At 36.2% G+C, this 22,418-nt stretch overlaps 2 protein-coding genes and 1 long non-coding RNA gene across 3 annotated transcripts; 2 read left to right on the top strand and 1 right to left on the bottom strand.

Moving 5' to 3' along the window:
• The first annotated feature begins 2,188 nt into the window (after nucleotides 1–2,188).
• Nucleotides 2,189–4,730, top strand: LOC113492287. Its single transcript, XR_003400484.1, has 3 exons — nucleotides 2,189–2,314; nucleotides 2,843–2,958; nucleotides 4,616–4,730. It is a non-coding gene; the product is annotated as an uncharacterized LOC113492287 (long non-coding RNA).
• A 2,933-nt stretch (nucleotides 4,731–7,663) lies between these two features.
• Nucleotides 7,664–9,013, bottom strand: LOC113508746. The gene has a single exon (XM_026891827.1). The coding sequence runs from the start codon at nucleotides 9,011–9,013 to the stop codon at nucleotides 7,664–7,666; it is 1,350 nt and encodes a 449-aa protein (XP_026747628.1).
• Nucleotides 9,014–13,613: 4,600 nt separating this feature from the next.
• Nucleotides 13,614–22,325, top strand: LOC113492256. Its single transcript, XM_026869676.1, has 3 exons — nucleotides 13,614–13,725; nucleotides 18,882–21,320; nucleotides 22,200–22,325. The coding sequence occupies exon 2, from the start codon at nucleotides 19,073–19,075 to the stop codon at nucleotides 21,317–21,319; it is 2,247 nt and encodes a 748-aa protein (XP_026725477.1). The 5' UTR covers nucleotides 13,614–13,725; nucleotides 18,882–19,072; the 3' UTR covers nucleotide 21,320; nucleotides 22,200–22,325.
• Nucleotides 22,326–22,418: the final 93 nt, after the last annotated feature.

Raw genomic sequence — 22,418 nt, 5'->3', positions numbered from 1 at the left:
ATTGATCCGACCCGGGATCGAACCCGGGACCTCAGAGCTAGCGACACCTTGAAACCGGTAATATTTCAAAATATTCTTTATTAAATTCAAAACTGTTTACTTAATGTCTTATATTATTAACAATAGTTGGTTTTCTGAGTTCAAATGAGACTACCATGTCAATATACCTTTTGACACAATCATGAATTCCACAACTATCACACAACGCCATCTAGTTTCAAACTAAGCAAAGCTCGTATTATGAGTACTGGACGACTGATAAACATACATATTTTAGATAAATTACATCCAGAAACACAATAAGTGATCGTGCTCATCCCAAAAATCTATGTCTTGGATGGGATTTGAACCTAAGACCTCCGGTATAGCAGTCAGAACCACTAACTACTAGACCAACAGGCATGATTACAAAATAAACTATAACTGGCTTGGCGCATAGTAAGGCCAATGGGACGAGCTAAAAAACGTAAACCAGCGGACCGTTACTGAGTTACATTGCGATAGCGAGGGATTATTATCCATTTATTCGTTAATTTTTGTCAAAATTCGAACTTTATAATAGTTTATTCAAATAAAAATGTTATGAACCCCTGAAAATGTGTTTACATTCTTTATCTCATCACGTTGGCCTTACTATAGACAGTTTATAACTTTAGAATAGAAAACTACAAAATGTATGTGAATGACATTCCTCTTCGACAAGTGACGTGACTTTGACTTGTCAATTCAATACGCCCTGAGCAATATACCGTAAAACGGGGTCAATAGAAAATTGTGTTTTTTCCAGGGTGACGCGAGCGTTTGCTTATATAAAAAAACGTAGACACAAATTATTTTATGAAATACTTGAGAATCCCTACTAATATAAATGCGAAAATAACTCTGTCTGTCTGTTACGCGTTACGTTTACAGATATAGAGGTGACCTTGAGAAAGACCATAGGATAGTTTTTATCCCGGACTTTTGAAGAGTTCTGTTGGAAACGCGATATAACCGACCTCGACGCGGGCGAAGCCGCGGGCGAAGAGCTAGTTCTCTTATAATCATTATATTTTATCTTGTTAAAACATCCAAATTTCTTTAAAAACTTTGTTCCTATCCACCCTAAAAATACCTCTATTCACCCTGTTTTACTATACGTATATATTAACTACAAGCAAAGTATTCAAGTTGTGTATTCATGATTAGAAGTCAAAAGGTTTAAATTAACTAGGATACAAAAAAATAAAAATAAATATATTGACTAGTTATCTCGTTTCAACTCTTACAGTATACAAAAATGGCTGCTTTTAATTATATTTCTAACCTCAAAACTTAATTTTTCATTTGACATAACAATGTGTTATTATAATATCGATTTATAATTGTTTTTGAACGGTTTACTCACGCGTTTTGATCATCCGTGAGTAATATGGGTCGATAAAGGTCTCGGGTCGAGTCTGGATGAGGCTGGCACAGGACCGGAGAAATTGGCACGAGAAAGGGGAGGCCCAGCAATGGGAGGACAAAGGCTGTGGATGATGATGACTGACCTATCGTGATCGCCAACATGGGATATTTACATACAGGTGTTAGAAGGTATTTTTTGTGCGCTCATCATGATTAAGGACTCCGGTAGGGTATGAAACTAGTCACGCAATCCCGATAAATACCGAGTAAACCATTCATAAACAACTATAACAATATTTTCACACCACAAAAGCCGTATTTGTAATACGTTCACAGTTTAAAAAAGCAATTTAATTAATATCTAATCAGTATTTCATCAAAAGCAACCACCTTTACAATGGCCGAACGGCATTTCAAAGAGAAAGGGGGAGACCTTTGCCTAGCTGTGGGATCGAAAGCAGGCTACATCAAAAAAATGTTTTTTTAGATAATTTATATTATTAGAATTTTCATATGTAACATTTTTTTTCTTCTGTTCTTTTAATAACAAGTCAAAGGTCATTATGGATCCTGTCGGACACCAATAACTTAGGAGAGGAAGCAGTATGCTTTAACATGACGTATAGTTTTGGTTTAAAAAAAACGACTTCCGAAGTAAGGAATTTAATGCTTGTATCGCGTTGGGTTTCACAAACATTCAAGTCACATGCACAAGACACCCAGACTCGGGACAAGCATTCGTGGATCACACAAATTCTTGTCCTACGCGGGTTCGAACTAACACGTCGTGTTTGGTTTGGCGTGCAGTATTAAAGACGATCGGACCTCTCTGTCTGCCGCGCGAGACACTCTCGTGTGGGCTGGGCGCCCGGTGCTACCCTAGCTTTCACTACAGCTCTCAACACTCTACAAGATCTGCCTAATTGTAAGTATATAGAGTCTGGGAGGACTTTGCCCACCTCCTGAAACACGGAGGAACTCGTTATAGCATAGATGGTCACCCATTCATTATAACTGAGTTGAGGAGGTCTGATAGGCAGTCGCTCCTTGTGAAACACTGGTACTTAGCTGAATCCGTTTAGACTGAAAGCCGACCCGAACATGAACATTTTACAAATAAACGATCTTTAGCCGAGTGGATGAGGTCACCACGCCAAACCCATTGCGCTAGACGTGTCGCGGGTTCAATCCCCGTGTAGGACAAACATTTGTGTGATCCACGAATGCTTGTTCTGAGTCTGGCTGTCTTTACATTGTGCGTGTGACTTGAATGTCTGTGAAACCCCCGCGACTCAAGATTCAAATAAACAGGGCGAAAGGCGTTTTCTTAGAAAAAAAAATCTTTTCATGCTAGCTCATCGCGGACAATTAACATTCCATTATTAAGTATTTAGATGACCTCAACGTTTGTTACCAAATACTAAATCAAATAACCCAATAACATTGTCCACAGCGGCAGAGCTCTCAGATCTAGGCAAGTATGTAGCGGGCAGGGGTCCCGCTGACTGGTCGGAGCCGGTGTTAGTCAGAATGGCTCTCGGCGAAGCTCAGAAGGATGACGGCATGCAGGTTTGTAAATATACACCGTGTTTTTTTTAGTCGTCTTACAAAAGCAGCCCAGTTCATGTATCCGACGTAAAATACCCTAGGCGCGATTCTTTTTTATCTTCAACTAAGACAATAAGTTCGAAGAAAAATTAAACAAGAGAAATCTAAAATATACTCTTAAAAATGATAAAAACGCCGCCGCCCGCGCGCTTCACCATTGTTACAAGGCTCGGACCGCGCTCGCAACAGAGCTGTGTTTCTAAAAAACTACGAATTGCATCATAATATTGAATAAAAATTGCATTTTAAATTTATTCAAATCTCATAAATACTATTTTTTTATCATGAACATGTTCTAGTCATTGGTTACATGAACTGGGCTGCTTTTGTAAGACGACTAAAAAATCACCGTGTATATAAAGTTTGTAGTAACTCAATGTAACTCCAAGTGTCGCTATTAAACGCGGTTGACGTCACACGGCGTTTAGGTTTCAACGACGACCTCCGTGGTCGAGTGGCGTACGCACCGGTTTCAAGGTGTCGCAATCTCTGAGGTCCCGGGTTCGATCCCCGGTCGGGTCAATGTAAAAATTCACATTTCTACATTGTCTCGGGTCTGGGTGTTTTTGGTACCTTCATTGTATCTGAATTCCATAACACAAGTGCTTTAGCAACTTACTTTGGGTTCAGAACAATGTATGTGATGTTGTCCGCATTTATTATTTATTAAATCAATCATTCGATCATCTTTATTTTTGGTTTAGTCAGTAAGAGTTTGACACTACCCGTCCTCTCGCCCGAGAGCCTGGGTGTCCATGAAGATTCCCCCGCCAAAACAAAAAAAGAAGTTTATTGATAGATTTTAAGTAAAACGTTCTTTAGACGCGACTAGGAGGTTGACTGGACGACAATGCAACGTAAGTCCGTCACGGACACACATTGACTTGCAATAGGTATAAAATTTGTGTTGTATTTTTTTTTTCTTTGTCGAACAATATCTAGACTACGTAAAGATCTCTACCAAGTTCTTCTGGCCGTCATAAAAATATTCTCACCGTGTAGGACTCAGTTATAAAATCAAAAAGTTTTAAGGTGGATTCTATATTGTAATGTAGTGTGTTTAAATCTTTAATCTAATTTAAACAGGATTTTCAGTTTGACTGTATACAAAATTTGTACACCTGTTTCCAATAGAATATGATTGATCTGTTTTTATTTTTCTGTCATCTCTTGTACTTATGCTCTGTGCAAATAAATAATTCTTATTCTTATGAACCCCTGTAATATTGTTGACATTCTTCATTTCATTGAAATGTAAATTACTGTAACGATAAATCGAGTAAAAGTTCCTGAAAACGGCTTATTTGAAAGACTTATTTGAAAGACAAAATAAAACTACTTATACAGATTTCATGGCGGTTTAATTTGCCCGTGACCATGTTACCTGCAAAGATGTCGAAACGTCGGGAACTAAAATCTAAAATTAAACCGCGATCCGTAAAAGTAGTTTCATTTCAATGGCTAACATTCGCGTAAACCTAAAAAACCAGTATTCGTTTATCTCGTGTGGTTGCCTACGGGGGGGCCTTGGGGGAGGCCTACGTTCAGCAGTGAACGGCGATAGGCTGAGATGATGAGATGATGTGTGGTTGGGCTTATTATATATCGTACTCGCCAGGACATGCTACGCCTGCACCTGGAGACCTTGCTGCAGTATTCAGAGTTCTCCTCCGCGGAGGACTGCGCCCAGCTCAGCATGGCGGGAGCCGCCAGCAAATCCAGGTTGTTATCAGGTGTCGCCCAGGTAACTGGGTTGAGGAGGTCAGATTGGCAGTCGCTCCTTGTAAAACACTGGTACTTAGCTGAAACCGGTTAGACTGGAAGCCGGCCCCAACATAGTTGGGAAAAGGCTAGGCCGATGACGATATTAGCAAATCCGTTAGGATAAAGCGAGATGCCGATAAACGCTATGTCGTATGTTGTCTTCTTTCCACTCCTCCCGCACTAGTAAATTTATACCAGCACAGAATTGAAGTGATTCATAAAGTTTATGGATGCTGGCAGGAGCTGGATGCGAGCAGCCGAAGATAGATCTCGATGGCGTGCAATTGGAGAGACATATGTCCAGGGCCCCAATTCTGCTATTTTACAATGGTCGATGAATTGGAGCCCAGCAGTGGACGAATATGGGCTGATGATGACAAAGTTTATTAAGGATTCCGTATCCTAAAGTTAAAAATGAACTCTTTGCCTGAGGCGCGGTTGTCTGTCAGTCCGTCATTCGCTAGGCCTGCATCTCATGATCCGTGATAGCTAGATACTTGGTGTCACAGGAAATGTGTTTCAGCTAAAAATTAAGATCGACGTTGCGGGCATAGATTAATGGGAGATCTAACTTTATTGTTTGATTGTTAAGGCTTAGACAAATTAGCTATAAAAAAAATCTTTCTAAATACTTCTCTGATTTTATCAAAATATAGGGAAGAAGAAATTAAAACTACCCACATAACATTAAAACAATTTATTTAATATATACAGTCTAATATAATTGTTAATAACTAAACACTAACTACTTTTAAACATAAGTAATAATAATTTCATTACAATACATTTATATTCAACAATGTTAACGTAAAACTGTGAAAGTTATGGTGCAATAGCCCAGGGCTTCGATCCTGCTGTGTACAATGGCCGATGAATGAATGGCAATTGGATTAAATTTGAAATTATTCCTATTCTCTTAAGCATTTTACCAATTCAATAATTGGTAGTTAATTGTATTGACCATGAGTGTACCGTCCCGTACAGAATTTCCAATTATTGTGTAGAAAAATTGTTAAGAGAATACGAAAATTGACATTTTAAGCTAAATTTCATTCACTCATCGGCCATTGTAAATAGCAGAATTGGGGCCCAGACCAATGTGTTTTTATACACTCACTTTTCTTGTTTGTTTGTCGTTCCGGTTGGATTATTGCAACTCAATTTTGAGGCACTTCCCGATAAGCTAGCAGGCTGAAATTTTCAACGCAGCTTCAAACCCAATGACAAAGCAATTTACAACTAAAAAAACGAGTGGACCGATTTTGATAGAATTTGAAAGGAGTGACATTTAAAAACGTGGGTATTTAGATTTTTCAGATCTATTAATTTTCATTATTTATTTGAAGGACTAAATATATTTTACTATTAAGCCCCGGCGCAAAAAGAGTTGTGTAAGTTCCAAACGAATTAAGAGATTTTAATAGAGTTATTTTTATATTAAAAGGTGAATTATGTTCTTGTTTGAGACATTAAAAAAATGAAACTACTTTTACGGATTTTATCGCGGTTTAATTTTTGATTTTAGTTCCCGACGTTTCGACACCTTTGCAGGTATCATGGGCACGGGCAGACTGAGATGGTGTTCGTCTTGACAGAAGATGTTGCTCGTTCTACCTTCATATTTTAATTAATTACTTGTAGTCCGACCTACGCAGTATTAGCTCACTGTGTCGTGATGTGCAAAGGTGTCGAAACGTCGGGAACTAAAATCAAAAATTAAACCGCGATAAAATCCGTAAAAGTAGTTTCATTTTTTTAATGTTCATTTCAATGTCTAACATTCGCGTAAAACTAAGAAACCACTACGTTTAAAAAAAATTAAAAGTAGTGGGGGTTGAAAGTTAACTGAAATTTAATATTGATGACTTAATCAGAGGGTTCTTAGCTTCGCTTGTTGAGAATTTGATGCTAGGAAAAATGGGATATGAAAATCTGATTGTCAAGTGAGAGTATTCATTACTACATCTGTCTTTGCAAATAAGCTAAAGATTTGTCATGCGAGTAATTGTCATAGGGTTGTTTTAATATTGAGTTTTATATAAAATTACACGATCATGGATTTTGATCGCGGATCGTGGATTCGTGATCGTGATTGAGCTTATACGAGATGCCCTACCTATATTTCTATCTAAAACTTCATGGTCTCAAGAAAGTGCGAGTACTTAATTTCTTGTTTTAACATTTACAAACTTAAGCCAACAGTTTTAAAATCCATTTTTAAGTATAATAGACCCGCGGTTATCCGACAAACTTTTTACAAGGCTATGTCGGCCTATCGAATTTGAATTATAGCCGTCCTGTAATCAGGATTTTATTATACTCAAGATGTTTTTTTTTTAATACTCTCTAGTACGATTATCTAAAATGTTAATAGTACCGCGTACAACTGGGACCTATTACCTGCAGTAATAGGATATTTGACTAAGGGCCGATTTTTCTATCGCCAGATAACTTAAATCTGATGAATAAGTTTGACGTTTTGACAGCTTTTGTATAGAAAATATGTCACATGGCCATATTTACTCCTCAGATAAAAGTTATCGGGCGATTGAAAAATCGGGTCTTAATCTAATAATCGGTTTAGTCCGTCAGCCACTTTCCAAAAATGATTGAATACGTATTTTTTAATTTCTTCACATAAAGACAAGGCAAAAAGCTCTTAAAAAGGCGTACTGGTAAGTGACGACACACGAGATTTTAAATCGCTGTATGGCCTCCATTTTTCGTTTACGAGATAAAATACACAATACGTGTCCAATATTTTTTGGATATCTGTCTAACGGACTAGACAGATTTGTCTAAGACCCTATTTAGATTGGTCAAATATTAAACAGTATTAGGCACATAGCTTTACAGGGGGTGACGGATTAGCCCCGGATAACCGTAGGTCTACTTAACCATATTAATTCAAATTCAAGCTAACATCAGGTTTAAGTTTCCTTCGTCTCCGTCTAACCGGCGGTTTATCAAGATTCGACAAAGCCTCAGCCAACATACCTTGAAAATTCTTCGGTTTCGGCTTATAATACTTATTCTTGATCGGCTCAAGAACTTTCTCCACACTCATTTCACCCAGCAAATGTGCTAAGGGGTTTGTATTAACGAATTTCGTGCCATCTGGTAGATTGATAGTACCAGATTTCGGTTGAGGTGCCTCCGGTTCAGAATGTTCTTCACCTTGTATTTGTAAAACATCATTGACTTTAACAATCTTGTAGTAGGGAGCTTGTGGCAAGAGATGCGCTATTCTTATATCCTTGAATTCAATTGGAAGATTGGGTATGACAATTCTGTGAGGAATCTGTGCTAGTTTGGAAGTATCCTCAGATCCTTCCAGCATAATCTCTTCAGCGACTTCTGGAATAGCTTCATTCTTCTCTTGCTGTTCTTCAACAGCCTCTGTGTAATCATAATCATCAGTCTGTGTAACTTCATCGTAAGTTACCGGTGTCTGGACTACTTTGATGATAGCTGAAGCTCTTTCTAAAAAACATTCTTTGAAGCGAGTAGGCATTTGCAGTTTGGTTGACTGAGGCATCGGTTTCGGTTCAAAACGAGTCATTTTTATTGCCGGTTCTCTTATTGGTCCCACAACTTCTTTCAAAGAGACCGTATGATCTATCTCTGGAACGGCTTTTGAAACTGGTTCCGGTGTAAAGTTTTCAAGGAAATTTTTGACCGATAATCCTGTATCTACCGTTGATATTGTTGCAAATGAGTCTGATGGGACACTGTCAGCTTTTTTGATTGTCCGTCTAAATCTTTCTGACATGGGCAGGTCATCGGTTAATTTCTGACCTTTTTTCCTCTTTTCAAGCAAGTTTTTCAAAGTCTCGGTGAGTTTTGATGTTGAATGATCATTATTTATATGCTGAGTCAATTGTTCTTTGCTTTTGAAAACTTTGGAACATTTTATGCATTTCTTGTAATCTTTAGCGGAGTGGAGGCTGATATGATGGTTATAATTCTGATACGTATAGCAATATTTATTACATATATTGCAAGTAAAACGCTTTTTATTGACGTTTGTCATTTCTTTTTTATTGATTTCCGTTGGAAAAACTTTCTGTGTTTCTTTTAGATATCTTCTCTGTATCGCTATGAGTGGTTCATCGTCTGACGAATCTTCTAGATTGACCAATTCTTCTTTCTTCTTCGCTGGTTTCGGTTTCGGTTTCGGTTTACGTTTTACTCGTTGTTTACGTTTCTTTTCGACCTCCGTTACGTTGCCTTCGGTTTCAGTAATACTCATTTCTGATTGATACATACCTACATTTTTTGATTTATTAGAATCCACGCTCATATTATTTATTTCTTCTGCAGAATACAAGCTCTTCGGTACAAATGGGTTCGCAGACTTCTTCTCCGTAAAGAACACATGATAATTCTTATCAAATTCAACGAAACCAATGCATTTGTGGACAAGTTTTATGTGTACCGTAAACTTCTTTCGTATATGAAATTTCTTGTCGCATATTTTGCATGTATACGGATCTAAATCTTTGTGATTGCTGAAATAATGTCCGAATAGGTTCTGCGGATGTTTGTAAATGCTTTTACAGGTTACACATTGGTACTTATACAAATGCAGTTTTCCTTTGTGTGATCTAATTACATGTTTTTGTAAAGCTATGCTACCAACACATTGTTTCTGACAATATTTGCAAGTTTTCAACTCAATTGAAAGCGGATGCTCACTCGATTGATGCTCAGACAATTCGTACATCGTCTTGAAGTATATACCACAAGTATAACATTTTATAACTTTACAATTCTTCTTGTGTTTCGCAAATAAATACTTTTTGAAGACCAAATTACATTCCGGGCACACTACGGTCTTTCCAGATCCTTGGACTCCGTTACAGTCTTTGATCATATGCCGTACGATGTTAAACTTCTTTTTATACACTACAGCACACTTACTACACACATATGATGTACAATCTTCATTCTTCGAATGTTCGAGAAACTCTTTTACATCTTTAGAAACAAATTCGCAGCCAACACAGGCATACAAAGCATGTTTCATGGACAGGAACTTTATAAACTTAGTTGCTTTCATATTTAAGACTGCACTTAAGAAGGGTAGGACCTCATGAATGGGTATACCATCGGAAACATTGGTATCATTAGCATGGTGCTCAAAATCATGTCTTTTCAAGTCCGATGTATTACCAAATTTGGCTTTACAGTGAGCGCAGTTGAAGGACGACTTATTAACAGCACTTCTATGCCTTTTTTCATGACTTCTATGGTCATCGGAGTCTTTAAATGCACGAAAACAGAAGTCACAATACTTAATGTTGAGTAAATGTTCATCTCTGAAATGCTCCGCGTAATTTATCAGATCCGTATATGTTTTTGAACAAAACTGACAGCTTTTACCTGTCGGAAGAATAGTATTTTCGTTATTGTCAGTAGTTTTGTGAATTTGTGACATATGAATGTTCAAATCTTCAGCATCAAGGAATTCAGCGCGACAAATCGTGCATGTATTGTCCCCATCACCGCTGAAGTTCAAAAACTCTTCATCTAGCACCTCTGCTTCCCCTTCTTGGTCTATCACAGACATAATTGCGGATTTTCAATACATATTTCATTAAAAACAAATTTAATTAATGTTTCCGTAGCAAGATGTACGCGAATCAAAATACGTAGGGATGGAAATTGGAAACATTGTCAGGCTGACAGTATAGCGATGTCCATTACGATTTAGGTTAGGCAATTAGTTTAGGAATGTATTTTAGTCGATTTGTTAAAAATAGGTAGGCGAAATATATAACTTTTAGTCATTAATAAATTATGTATAGGTATAATCGCTAATATACTAGGTCTGTGGTTTTACCAATTAATAACTACGAGAATCTTATTTATGTTGATGACTGCACTAATTGAATGCCCCGTATTACTTTAATTATTTCAGTGAATTAAATTTCATTTACTTCATATTTTATTCATATGAAGTCTTTTGCAAATATAGGTATGCTTTGCAATAGGATATAAGGTGGAATATAATGATATACTTAATGCTTAAAAATATTCTGTATGCAAAATTCATGGTGCAGAATAGTGTAGTTATAAATTAATGACAGATAGCAGTTGGTGAATAATGCTAGCCCAGCGGGATATTTCTAAACTTAATACGGCCTCTCAACATAAAGGGCGACCGGTGAAGAAAGGAACACAGTAGGGTTTTATTCTGTAAACGTTTCAATTCAATTCAATTCAAAGTCTTTAATTCTCTCACATTACATTACATTACTAAATTATATGCCCCGCAAAACCGTATACACTCCCTTTCGCTCAAATCAAAGCGGGAAGATTCATTTCATGATTTCCCATCAGAAAAAAAACCTATTGTCATAAAATGCTATGAGAATAGTAGTTGGCTATTAATAGTCACTTTTTAATTACACATAGGAAGTCAATTACATTTATATTTATCTACTTATTTAATAAGTAATCTCTATTATGTAACAACGTTATCATTATTAAAATTCCGTTAAAAATATCTGTTTATAAATGGATTTCCTTGCTAGTTGTAACATTAACAATGTTTACCTAATATTCATCGGTTCTTTTTTATCGAGGAAAATTAACTATTTTCCACTTAGGGCTCTGGCACTATATCGTTTACTTGTGTAGTTTCCTAATTTTATTTTCTATAATTTGCATATGGATCCCAGGACAAATACGCTCGTTTTGTTAAATAAGTGTTTAAATTAGGAGAGAGATAAGTTAAAACAATGATTATAGTAATTCAATAAGGAAATAACAAGATTAAATAATATAATCAACAACAAATAAATAATTAAGTAGGAAACAAATCTATGTATTTATCTGTCATTTGTACATTGTCCGTTCTAAAAAGACCTTTTTGACAAGTAATAAAAGTTTACCAAAAGGCAATGAGGAACTCTCTCCTCATTTGATTTCATCTGCAACCCAAATCGGATTGCTGGCTTAACGGTACGCGTACACTAAAACCGATTTTTATCATTAGAATCGTATTCTTTACTAGCTGTTGCCCGCGACTTCGTCCCCGTGGGTAGAAGATATAAGTTATGATCTATACCTGCCCTGTTTTTTCCATATTTTCAATTGTATCTTCGCTCCTATTAGTCGCAGCGTGATGGTCTATAGCCTAATCAACACAAAAAGAATTTTTCAATTTGGACCAGTAGTTCCTGAGATTAGCGCGTTCAAACAAACAAACTCTTCAGCTTTATATATTAGTATAGTATGGAAGTATAGATGTCAAAAATTCTTAAATTCAATAGGGTACTTTAAAACTACTTGGTCCTTTTAGATTGCGTAACCAAGCGGTTCATTCTGAATGTGCCTTACTTACTCTGTTGGCTCAGCGACCCAAATTGTGTCTTGGTACCTATCGGTGCCTATTTTTTTATGCTATTACAAAGTATGGACCAACAGCATAGAGGTAATCTGCCACAAAAAAATATTCATGAAGAAGTATAAATAAAATTATAAATTAGTTATATTAACACATGTACATCTGTTTTGATAATGTTAACGACTTATTATTTATTAATTAGCATGTGTAATGACCTCTGTAACATTACAAAATTTAGTGTCAATAAAATGAAGATCATTTTAAACGGTATACCTACAAGTTTACATTAAAACGACAAATGTTTCAATTTCAATATATTTTTTGTTTGTTGCAATATCGGCTAAAAATATAACAAATGAAGGTATTTTGAGCTTTAAATTAAATCAATTAATTAATAAAGACTACCGTCATATTCATAATACATGATTATATCTTCACTGAATTGAAATTAATTTTAAAGGATTCGGTGAGGCCTTTTGTCTTGCTGTGAGGCAAAAGGTATCTACCCCTGTTTAATTGTTTCTTATAACCTACGTAAATATAAAATAGCAACTTTGTTTACATGTAAAGACCAAATTATGATAATAGAAGCTTGATATTGCTTTATGCTAAATGTTTATGAGATATAAATATAGAAACTATTATAATGGACATTAAAGCCGGTACGGCTTCATTATAACCTAAAATAAACAAAGAAAGTATCATGTCATTATCAGAATGTTTACTTTTTTTTTAATAATCTGTCACTATGCCGTACAAATACCGCATTATACAGAAATAATTAGCTACCATTATTAAAACATGTGTTAATTAATGAGTCATGATGGAAAATAAAGCCATCTTTGTTTAACAAGGTCGGACAGAATAAATATCTTGGTAATTATGACGTGAGTTATTAAGATTATTGTTTTGCTAACTTATAAATATTGAGACACGTAGCTTAATGTGACGTGATTCTGTTATTATCTGTGGTGTGTAGGCAAAAGCTTGTGGGGAGGTTTTATTTTTACGCTTGTAACTTTCGGATAATTTGGTTGGAGTTGCGCAGTAATTGGGAAAGGTGAATTCTAGCTATAATTTTGTTATGGCAGACGACTTTTGTTCAGTTGTTAAACATATACGACTAAAATACTCTAATAAGCCTATACAGATCTTCTTGTATGGATCACTGCAAATGTATGCGATTTTGAAAAATGAAAAACTTCTCTGATAATTAAGTTAAGTTACATAAAAACTATAGTTTATTGGTGAAAAAGTAAAATGTATGAAGTGTTTCACTCTGTATTTCACGGCCAATGGGTTGCTATTATTAAACTTCATTACAAGACTGTGAAATGAAGGTCCATGGGCGTTAAAAAGTTCTCTTAATTTGGTGACAAACTTAATGAAAATGGAATAAAAGTGCCAGCTGATTTATTCTTCTTACAATTTACCCTTGCACAATGGTAAAACCAATTACCAGACCACCCTGGCGAACCACATCTCGTCACGTTAGAAACGTCAAAAAAATCTTGTCTGTCATGTCACCACAGGCTGTCAGTTTATGCCCGTACTAAATAAAAAATAATTAGGCTGCAACACGCTGCCATGCACAAAATCAAGACTTTAAGGTAACTAAACACATTACTTTTTTCATTTCCCTTATATTTCGCGTATATTATTGTATTTTTCATGATATATGCCAAATCATTATAACCTAAAAAAATTCCTTGTTTTTTTATTTTGTGTTATTCGATGACACTATAACGGTTCAGGATGTAACTAATTATTATTATTCCTTGTTTGTTTATTATATGTGGACTAAAATATAAATATAAGTGACTCAAAGTATGTACTTGCTGCAGTATTCTTTACTTTGTTTTACACGTATTTTTTTAATCTGTGGCTTTGTGCAGTTCCTTCACATCTATCCGTTTTTTTTTTCATGATGACAAAGTACAGGAAATTCCTAAACTTATTATATATTGAACTCCACATTATTATTATATGAACAATAAATTCTCAGAAAACTCAATTGAAAACCAATGAAAGTAATATTGTAATGATTTCACTGGTATCTGATATTACCATATTTATAAACAGACAATGTATGTGTGGTAAATAATTTATGAAATCCACGCTAGATGTTACAAACTATTATTTTTACTAGAACTGTCTCATTTAATATTAAAGAGTATGGCTGTTGGCATAATGATGTTACCTTTGCCTATAAAAGTGATGATTTGTGTAAATCTTCTTAGCTGTTTGAATTTTGTCCTTTGCCTGACTACAAGAAATAAAAATAGGCTGAAAACATTATGGTAATGTATCTGCCATATTTTTTTTACCGTTTTTTATAACTTTGTTTTTATTACTAAAACATAATTTAATCTTATCATATTTATGTTTAGATTAAATGAATCTTCATATTTTGTTGACATTCTCTAAAGATATGAGGCCACTGAAATTCAATATGAGTCATTGAATTTTATTATAACAGCAGAAGAGTTTGTATTTATTTTTATGTAATAAATTGTTATCATTTTAATTTATTATAGTAGATAGTATTTCGTTCAGTTATTTAATTTTGGTCAAGGTGTTCTTTTATCTTTTATTTAATGAGACAGTTATATTATTTATTTATTAGTATAATTAGGTTTTTCAAATGTTACTATTATCACATCAAATTTAAGTCCTGAGAACTTGTTTTTTTAGTTTTGTTTTACTGCATTATAAATTATCTACAGATCTCTCCACATTGCAATGTTTCTATTTCTTAAAAAAATCTATTAAAACCTCCTGCCTGGTTATCTATAGGATAACCAGGGTTATAACCGGTCCGTGGTTATCAATAGGATAACGAATATGCGAAAATTATATTATTTTTGCACATTTTCTTTTTCTATTGAAATAATGATGATGATATTTCTATTATTTATCATGAGCTGATCTGCTCCTTCAGCTCATGATTAAGGACTCCGGTTGGGTCCAAATAGATTTTTTCACTTCATAAATCAGTACACCATTACTGTAGGTACTTAAAAAAATAAACAATCTTGGTGTGTCTTCTTATGCAAACACATATTAAGTAAATAAACGACTGATATATTTCAGTTGTATATTTGATTTGGTAATCTTTTTTGTAAAGCTTACCGCGCGGGCTGGTTCCATGACGGCCAGAGAGGCCAGAGAGAATCGTGGAAAGATTTGGGGGAGGCCTTTGCCCAGTAGTGGGACACAGTGGGCTAGAAAAAATAAATCTTTTTTGTAGTTTTACATTGGTAGTTAGTTGCATTTTATTTAAACTGTGTTTTTAGATAAAAATACACACCAAGATTGTTTTCCTTTTTTTAAGTATTTAAACAAATGATATATATTTATCTTAATTGTTACACTAGAAGAATACTGATAAAAAGAAACTTATGAATTTTCTTGCTGGTTTATCTCTCTAAGAACAGATGTTGAAATCGCGCAGTTGATTCATATTAAACGTTTTGAAAGAGCCTGAAGAATCAGTCAAAAGAAGGCAGGCCTATTTGAAATAAACCTTTTTGATTTTGATTTTGAAAATAGAATAAACATATCCAATATATAGAATTCGAATATAAAATCCTCCGAAATGGCTCGACCAATTCTCATGAAATTTTGTGTGCATAATGTGCATATTGGATAGGTCTATGGGACAACATCTATTTTTCCTACCCCATTTTTTTTTATTCCTTAGATCTCATTTTTATTCCAAAACAACGTTAGCTGGGTAGTTCAGATATGTGATTAAAGCAATTTTGCCAACGAAATCGCAACACAATTGCTAACGTATCGTTCTTGCTAGTTACGTAATAATACCGTTATGTCTTTGCGTGGAATCGATCCCACGCGTGTACAAATATTAACTTGACCTAGTTTTTTTTGGGGTGTTGTGTGTTTTACGTCAATACCGCACCCATGGTGCAGAAAAATACTATCTCTATGTACTGGAATAACAGGTGGGGTAATAATAATTGGGAAGTAGAAGAATAAGTATGGGTTTTCGATCTGACAAATGTTTAAGAACGTATGCATATTTGCAAATTTTCTAGGTTATGAGCTATCTTTGTGCCAAATATCAATGAAATCTTACACACTTATAAACTTTTGCGTTTGGTCGCCCAACGTTGGGATAATACAGGTTAGAATTATACATTCAAACTCAAAGCATCTAGACAATATTTCAATTTATCGCAAACTTAACGGTTCAACCAATCTTTACTAAACATATCTAAGAACACTCGCACATAATTCACCTTTAATACAAAACAAAATAGATTTTCAAACCGTTCTCGAGCTATAATTCCACAGACAGATAGACAGACAAGTGAAAGAGGGATGTCAGAACTTCCCCTTTTTTTGCTTGGGGGTTAAAAACTGAAATAGCATTGCGTGCTATGATAATCATATGAGGTTTGTTGCGCCAGTTGCTATACATTGCTGGCTGTTAGACATCCCTTTTGATAGCAGAGCTGTTGGCCGAGCAATGTATTACAACATGTGTTGTTTCTCGCAATGTCTAAGGCTCTAGACAGACGGACTGCATTTCAACTGCAATCCAATTGCAAATTGCAGTTCGAATGCAGTTGACACGACTGCAATCCAACCGCAAATTGCAGTACAAGTGCAGTTGTCACGACTGCAATAGAACTGCAATCAGACTGCATGCCAAACTGCACTTGAACTGCAAATTGCAGTTGAAATGGGGTCGTTTGCGAGAAACAGTGCGAACCAAAATAAGTCTTGAATCTAGTACGATGACCTTTCCATGTTTATATACACTATTTAATAGCGGATAGACCGGTTATATATATAGATATATTAAAGTTAGTCACGTATTTTTGCCTGTTTTATTATGTAAGATATGATATAACGGGATTTTTTATGATTTTACGCACGATTGGTTTTTTATTTGCAGCTAGTTGTTTTGCGGTTTTACTCGCTCTTTCTGTTTTGACATTTTTCTCAATGTCATTCTTTAATATGGCTTTTAGATTTGACTTATCCATGCATTAAACTGCTCTGATAGCCGAGTCGTATAAGTCACTATGCCAGAATTTAGGGCGTGTTAGTTCAACCCCTACATAGGATGTGATTGTGTGATTCACGAATGCTTGTCCTGAGTCTGGAAGTCTTGTGCATGTGACTTGAATGTTTGTGAAACCCCCCGCGATACAAGGTCCTTAGTACGGGAGTTGTTTCTTTTTAAATTGGTGCGAACTTGAATAATAGTTGAAGGTGCAATATCACTTGTATAGGCACGATGCATGGACAACAATTTCCTGTACATATTTACCTCAGAGTCACCAGGAAACTGAGACGGAAAATGATTTAAAATGCACTGGAACTTTATATTTTTCGTTTAATGTCCGACTGTATAACCGCATAAGTGATTCGATCACAGGTTAAGCTATGCTTGACGCGGTTGGTCCGTAGATGGGTGCCCATCTTTGTCATAACCAGTTCCTCCGTATTTCGGAAGGCACGTTAAATTGTGGGTCCCGGCTGTTATTCCTACATCTTTGACAGTCGTTACAGGTAGTCAGAAGCTTGAAAAAGTCTGACAGCCAGTCTAACCAAGGGGTATCGTGTTGCCCAGGTAACTGGGTTAAGGAGGTCAGATAGGCAGTCGCTCCTTGTAAAACACTGGTACTTAGCTGAAACCGGTTGGACTGGTAGCTGACCCCAACATAGTTGGGAAAAGGCTAGGCCAATGTTGTATCTATGGTCAATTCGGAATTGTATAGTCATATTATTTTTTAGGCATGCCGGTATAACCGGTTAAAACATACATCATCTGTGAAAAAATCTCTCACTCAAACATGAGACACGGTCTGTTGACAGAGAACAAACAGACAGACTGTTCTATTTAAAAATTGTGCGAAATTTCGACAGTTAGAAATTCTTTCCAAAGGTTGTATCCATTGACCACTTGAGTCCTATTCACAACACTCTTAGTATAAAAAGTCCATTTTTCTTAAATAACTTTTTCTTTTTCATGCATTTTTCTCGAATGCAGAAAATATGAGTAGGCGACTAAAAAAATAACTCGAAGAAACAAATATATTCTTAACACTATTACTATGGTGTCTGTATAATTCAATATCTGTAACATATTATAATTAAAACAGACATTTATTATGTATTCAAAGGTATTACAAGGAAAAAACACGTTAATACTGATTTGAGTTGAAAATTATTCCTGTATACGTTTACGTGTCAGAAATACATTATTCTTTTTGCTTGCTGATTTCGACTTTCCAGAAATATTTTACGTTACAAATCGAAAATGATCCCACGGGGACATAAAATCGGGTTAAAACCTATCCTATGTGTTAATTCTGGTTATAAACTATCTGTGTACCTAGTTTCGTCTAAATCCGTTTAGTGGTTTTTGCATGAAAGAGTAATAAACTTCCATACATACGAACTTTCGCGTTTATTATATTTGTAGGATCAAAAAGTGTATTAAAAATATGAACAGGTTTTATTTTTCGGGTTATTTTTAGTACTCAAAGTCCTGATAGACCTGATAGACTGACCTAGACATCACATAGTTTTATAGAGATTTTTTTTATTCCGTGGGATCATTTTGATTGATATCATACATACACACATATTAGAGTAACCAAAAAAGACGCGTTTGAGTCAAACATGTTTGATATATCCACTTGTCTGCCCTTTTATATTTTAAATAATTTTATTATTATTTGCTATCACTAAGACTATTCATTAACCAAAAACCTTTCTCTAATTCCAGATCTTGAAATGCAGTGATCATCAAATCAAAAAATCACCATTTTATTTTCATTTCTAAATCGCAACAATCTTTTGGAGACCAAAATTTTTATTCGGCACAGTACGGGCAGAAATTCGGACAGCAAACATTCTGAACTGTCTCGATCTAGAAACTAGGCCTTTAATCTTCCTAAGATCGGTCTGGTGGTGACGATGACAGAGAATTCAGGCACAACAGCTATGGAGGACCTCACCGTGTTATCATTTCGAAAACCAGAGGAGATGAAGCGGCTTTTCAAACACTTCCGAAACGTCGTTAATCATCCTCTCACACGAAAGAATAAAGTCCTGCATAGCTATCTAAACAACTTGGCCGCAACGCACAAAAAGATATACCTACAAAATCGTGATAACGTTGAGGTTGAGTATATTTTTACAACGGAGAAGAAGAGTAACCTGCAAAGGCAGAGATTTAACAGTCTTCCAGTTAGTGAAGTACCTGAGTTGTTAAAGGCGGAACTGCTTTTCACGTCTGAGAATGCGAAACAAGTACATATATGCACTGATTGTAGTATAGAAATTGAGCTGAACGATGAGGAACCGCTGATGGAATCACTTTCGAAGCATTTTAACTCGGCTGCCCACTTGCCCAAGCTGAAACGAGAGAGTATTGACGTCGCCGAACCGATTATCTTGCCGAACTTGTCTAGAAGATTGTCAGCTATGGGTGAAACATTGCCGAAGATCAAGGAATTGTCGATCACGAAACCAGTTGAGAAATTAGAACGGAATTTCTCGTCTCGCCTCAGTTCGGCGTTAATGAAACATTTGCCTGACGCCTCCGAGGCGAGCGTCGATGCCGGTCTCAAATTCTACCAAGAAATCTTCGATAAACTATCCGCTGACGTTTCGGCTATCGACTTTTCGGCTCAAACGAGTTCCGTAGCTCCGATCATCATGAGTATTAAGGACAATGTTTATCAAAATTTCGCGGCAGATGCTAACAAGAATATAGATAACGACGAAAATGAGCAGACAGCTGAAAAGCCTAAGAGTCAAGTGAAAAAGTACCGTTACTACGGGCCGATAGAGGCCTTGATAGTCAAACTCCTCGTTAACCATAAGCTTCTCTCGTTGATTGACGATAGAACTGGGAAGTTGGCTTTCTTCTGTATTGCCTGTGAATACTACACCCTAAGATTCCACTACGACAGTGTACTTAACCACGTGTTCAGTGAGTCGCACGTCCACAACTTGTCTTGCATTCTACAGTCGGACAAAAGCGTCCCGTTTTCAATGAGAGAACCGTCCACAGAGAAAATTAAGGAGATGAATGAAAAGTTCCTTTTGAGTCACGATATTAGTTTCAATGGGAACGGACTGTATTGCCGTCTGTGCAATACTTCCATAGATTCTTTAGAAGCGTCTATTTTACACATTCTTGATGAGAAGCATCTTGCTAGATTGTCTGATGAACTTTACATTCGGATGAAGGAGAGCGACCCTGAGCGGTCGATCCCCGAGGAATGGGGACCGAAAGATCTTAACTGGTCAAAGTATTTGGCGAGTGTAGGGAAGCCTCCAAACAGCAGGGACCATGTTATTATAGAAAACTTTATCAAGCCTTCGGGCAAGATTGGGAACTTCTGCACCTGCTGTGACATGACATTGAAAGGTCCAAGACAGGTCCTCTTCAATCACATCCGTCAGAAGAAGCATCTGCGGAACGCTGCCCCTCGAAAGCTGTCCATGCTTTATAAGAACCACTGCCGACCCTCTGAATACTTTGCCAGTTTCGGTAACTACTATATCTGCACCATATGCCCTGACTACGTCGCGGTCCCTTCCATCTCCGCGATGGTCGAGCACTTTGAAAGCGCCTCCCACTTCGAGACCATCTCAAAATTGATCCGCTCAGCCCTATACAACGACATCGACAAAGATCTGCTTTCATCGAACAAAGTCATTGATTTGAAATGTCAGGTCTGCGATTTGACCTTCCAAGATTATAATGAAGCTGTGAAGCATATTCTGGGTAGTATTGAACATCAGACAGCGGTCGCTGAGGCTAAGATCAACGCGAACAAAGGTGATATTATAAGTGTGTACATGAAAGGCAACCATATTCTCCATAGCGAAGGGTCGACTTTCACTTGTGTGGGATGCAAAGGAGTTTTCAATTCTATACGTTCGTTGCTAACTCATTTGGTGTACGCTGAGCATTTTCAAGAGAAACCGGCTATTGAGAGCGTTTTCCGTTTTTATTTGGAGTTGAAGCATAATCTGAATATGTTGATGAGGAATAAGTATGTGTACTATCAGTTTGGTTGTCTGAAGTGCGGTGTGTGTGACGCGGATGTCGAGGAAGGGGAGACCGCGAAGAGACACGTCGTTTCGGCGCGTCATCGTGAAAATATGGGGGCCAGCTATATTTGTCTGGATGCATCTGCAGTTGAATAAGGTGATTTATTAAGTTCTATGTAGTCCTATTTGTGGCCAACAGCTTGGCATGAGTCTGGTACCATTTGGCTCTAGACTTACGCGAATGTTAGACATTGTAATAAAATTACTTTTACGGATTTTATCGTCTGCCCGTGACCATGATACCTGCAAAGGCGTCGAAACGTCGGGAACTAAAATCTAAAATTAAACCGCCATAAAATCCGTAAAAGTAGTTTCATTTCAATGGTTCTAGACTGTAAATGAAAAATCGTCGGCCATGTTTCCAACAGAAATCATTTCACTTTTCGGGGCCTATTTTTGCCCTTAACGTTTGGTTCCAATATTGCTGTAATAAAATCATATTTGAGCGATCATTGCGACAAATCTTTAAACCCATTTTGTCTGACATTATTGTTTTGTAATATACACACTATAATCTTCATATCTAATATCTTAAATAATTAAAAGTACTACAACTGCATAAGTTCATCGATTACAAATAAAGCTAAACTAGATACGGTCTGTCCATAGATGGGTGACCATCTATGTCATAACGTTCCACCTTTTCTTAAGGCACGTTAAATTGTTGATCTACTACTGTCGAACAGTAGTTACGAGTAGTCAGAAGCAAGAAAGTCTGAAAACCAGTCTAACTAAGGGGTATCGTGTTGTCTGTAACTGGGTTGAGGAAGTCAGATAGGCAGTCGCTCCTTGTAAAACACTGGTACTTAGCTGGATCCGGTTAGACTGGAAGCCGGCCCCAAAATAGTTGGTAAAAGGCTAGGATTATGAATGGAAAAGTCTCCTTCATGAAGAAAATCTAAAACATGATTATTTAATAATCTTCTCCCGCTAAAAAAAATTTGCAAATATTAACGTATTTATCTTTCTGTTTCAGATAGCGTGTGTATGCCACATATGTACTTGACGATTGTTTTTGTGAATCATGATATAAGAGTAATTCCCAAATGAGAAATCATTATACAATAAAATTTTAATAAATGGATTAATTTTTTAATTTTAATGGTGTTTCATTTTCCCACGTTTTTGTATACTCACTTTCCTTGTTTGTTTGTCGTTCCGGTTGGATGTTTGCAATCCAATTTTGAGGCACTTC

Source organism: Trichoplusia ni, chromosome 3 (assembly GCF_003590095.1).
Source record: "Trichoplusia ni isolate ovarian cell line Hi5 chromosome 3, tn1, whole genome shotgun sequence".
Taxonomy (NCBI): domain Eukaryota; kingdom Metazoa; phylum Arthropoda; class Insecta; order Lepidoptera; family Noctuidae; genus Trichoplusia; species Trichoplusia ni.
The sequence above is the reverse complement of the archived record's forward strand: the minus strand, read 5'-3'. Positions and strand labels throughout refer to the sequence as shown.

Excerpts from the sequence above, each read along its gene's own strand:
- LOC113508746 (XM_026891827.1), bottom strand. The coding sequence starts at position 9,013 with ATGAGTATTACTGAAACCGAAGGCAACGTAACGGAGGTCGAAAAGAAA.
- LOC113492256 (XM_026869676.1), top strand. The coding sequence starts at position 19,073 with ATGACAGAGAATTCAGGCACAACAGCTATGGAGGACCTCACCGTGTTA.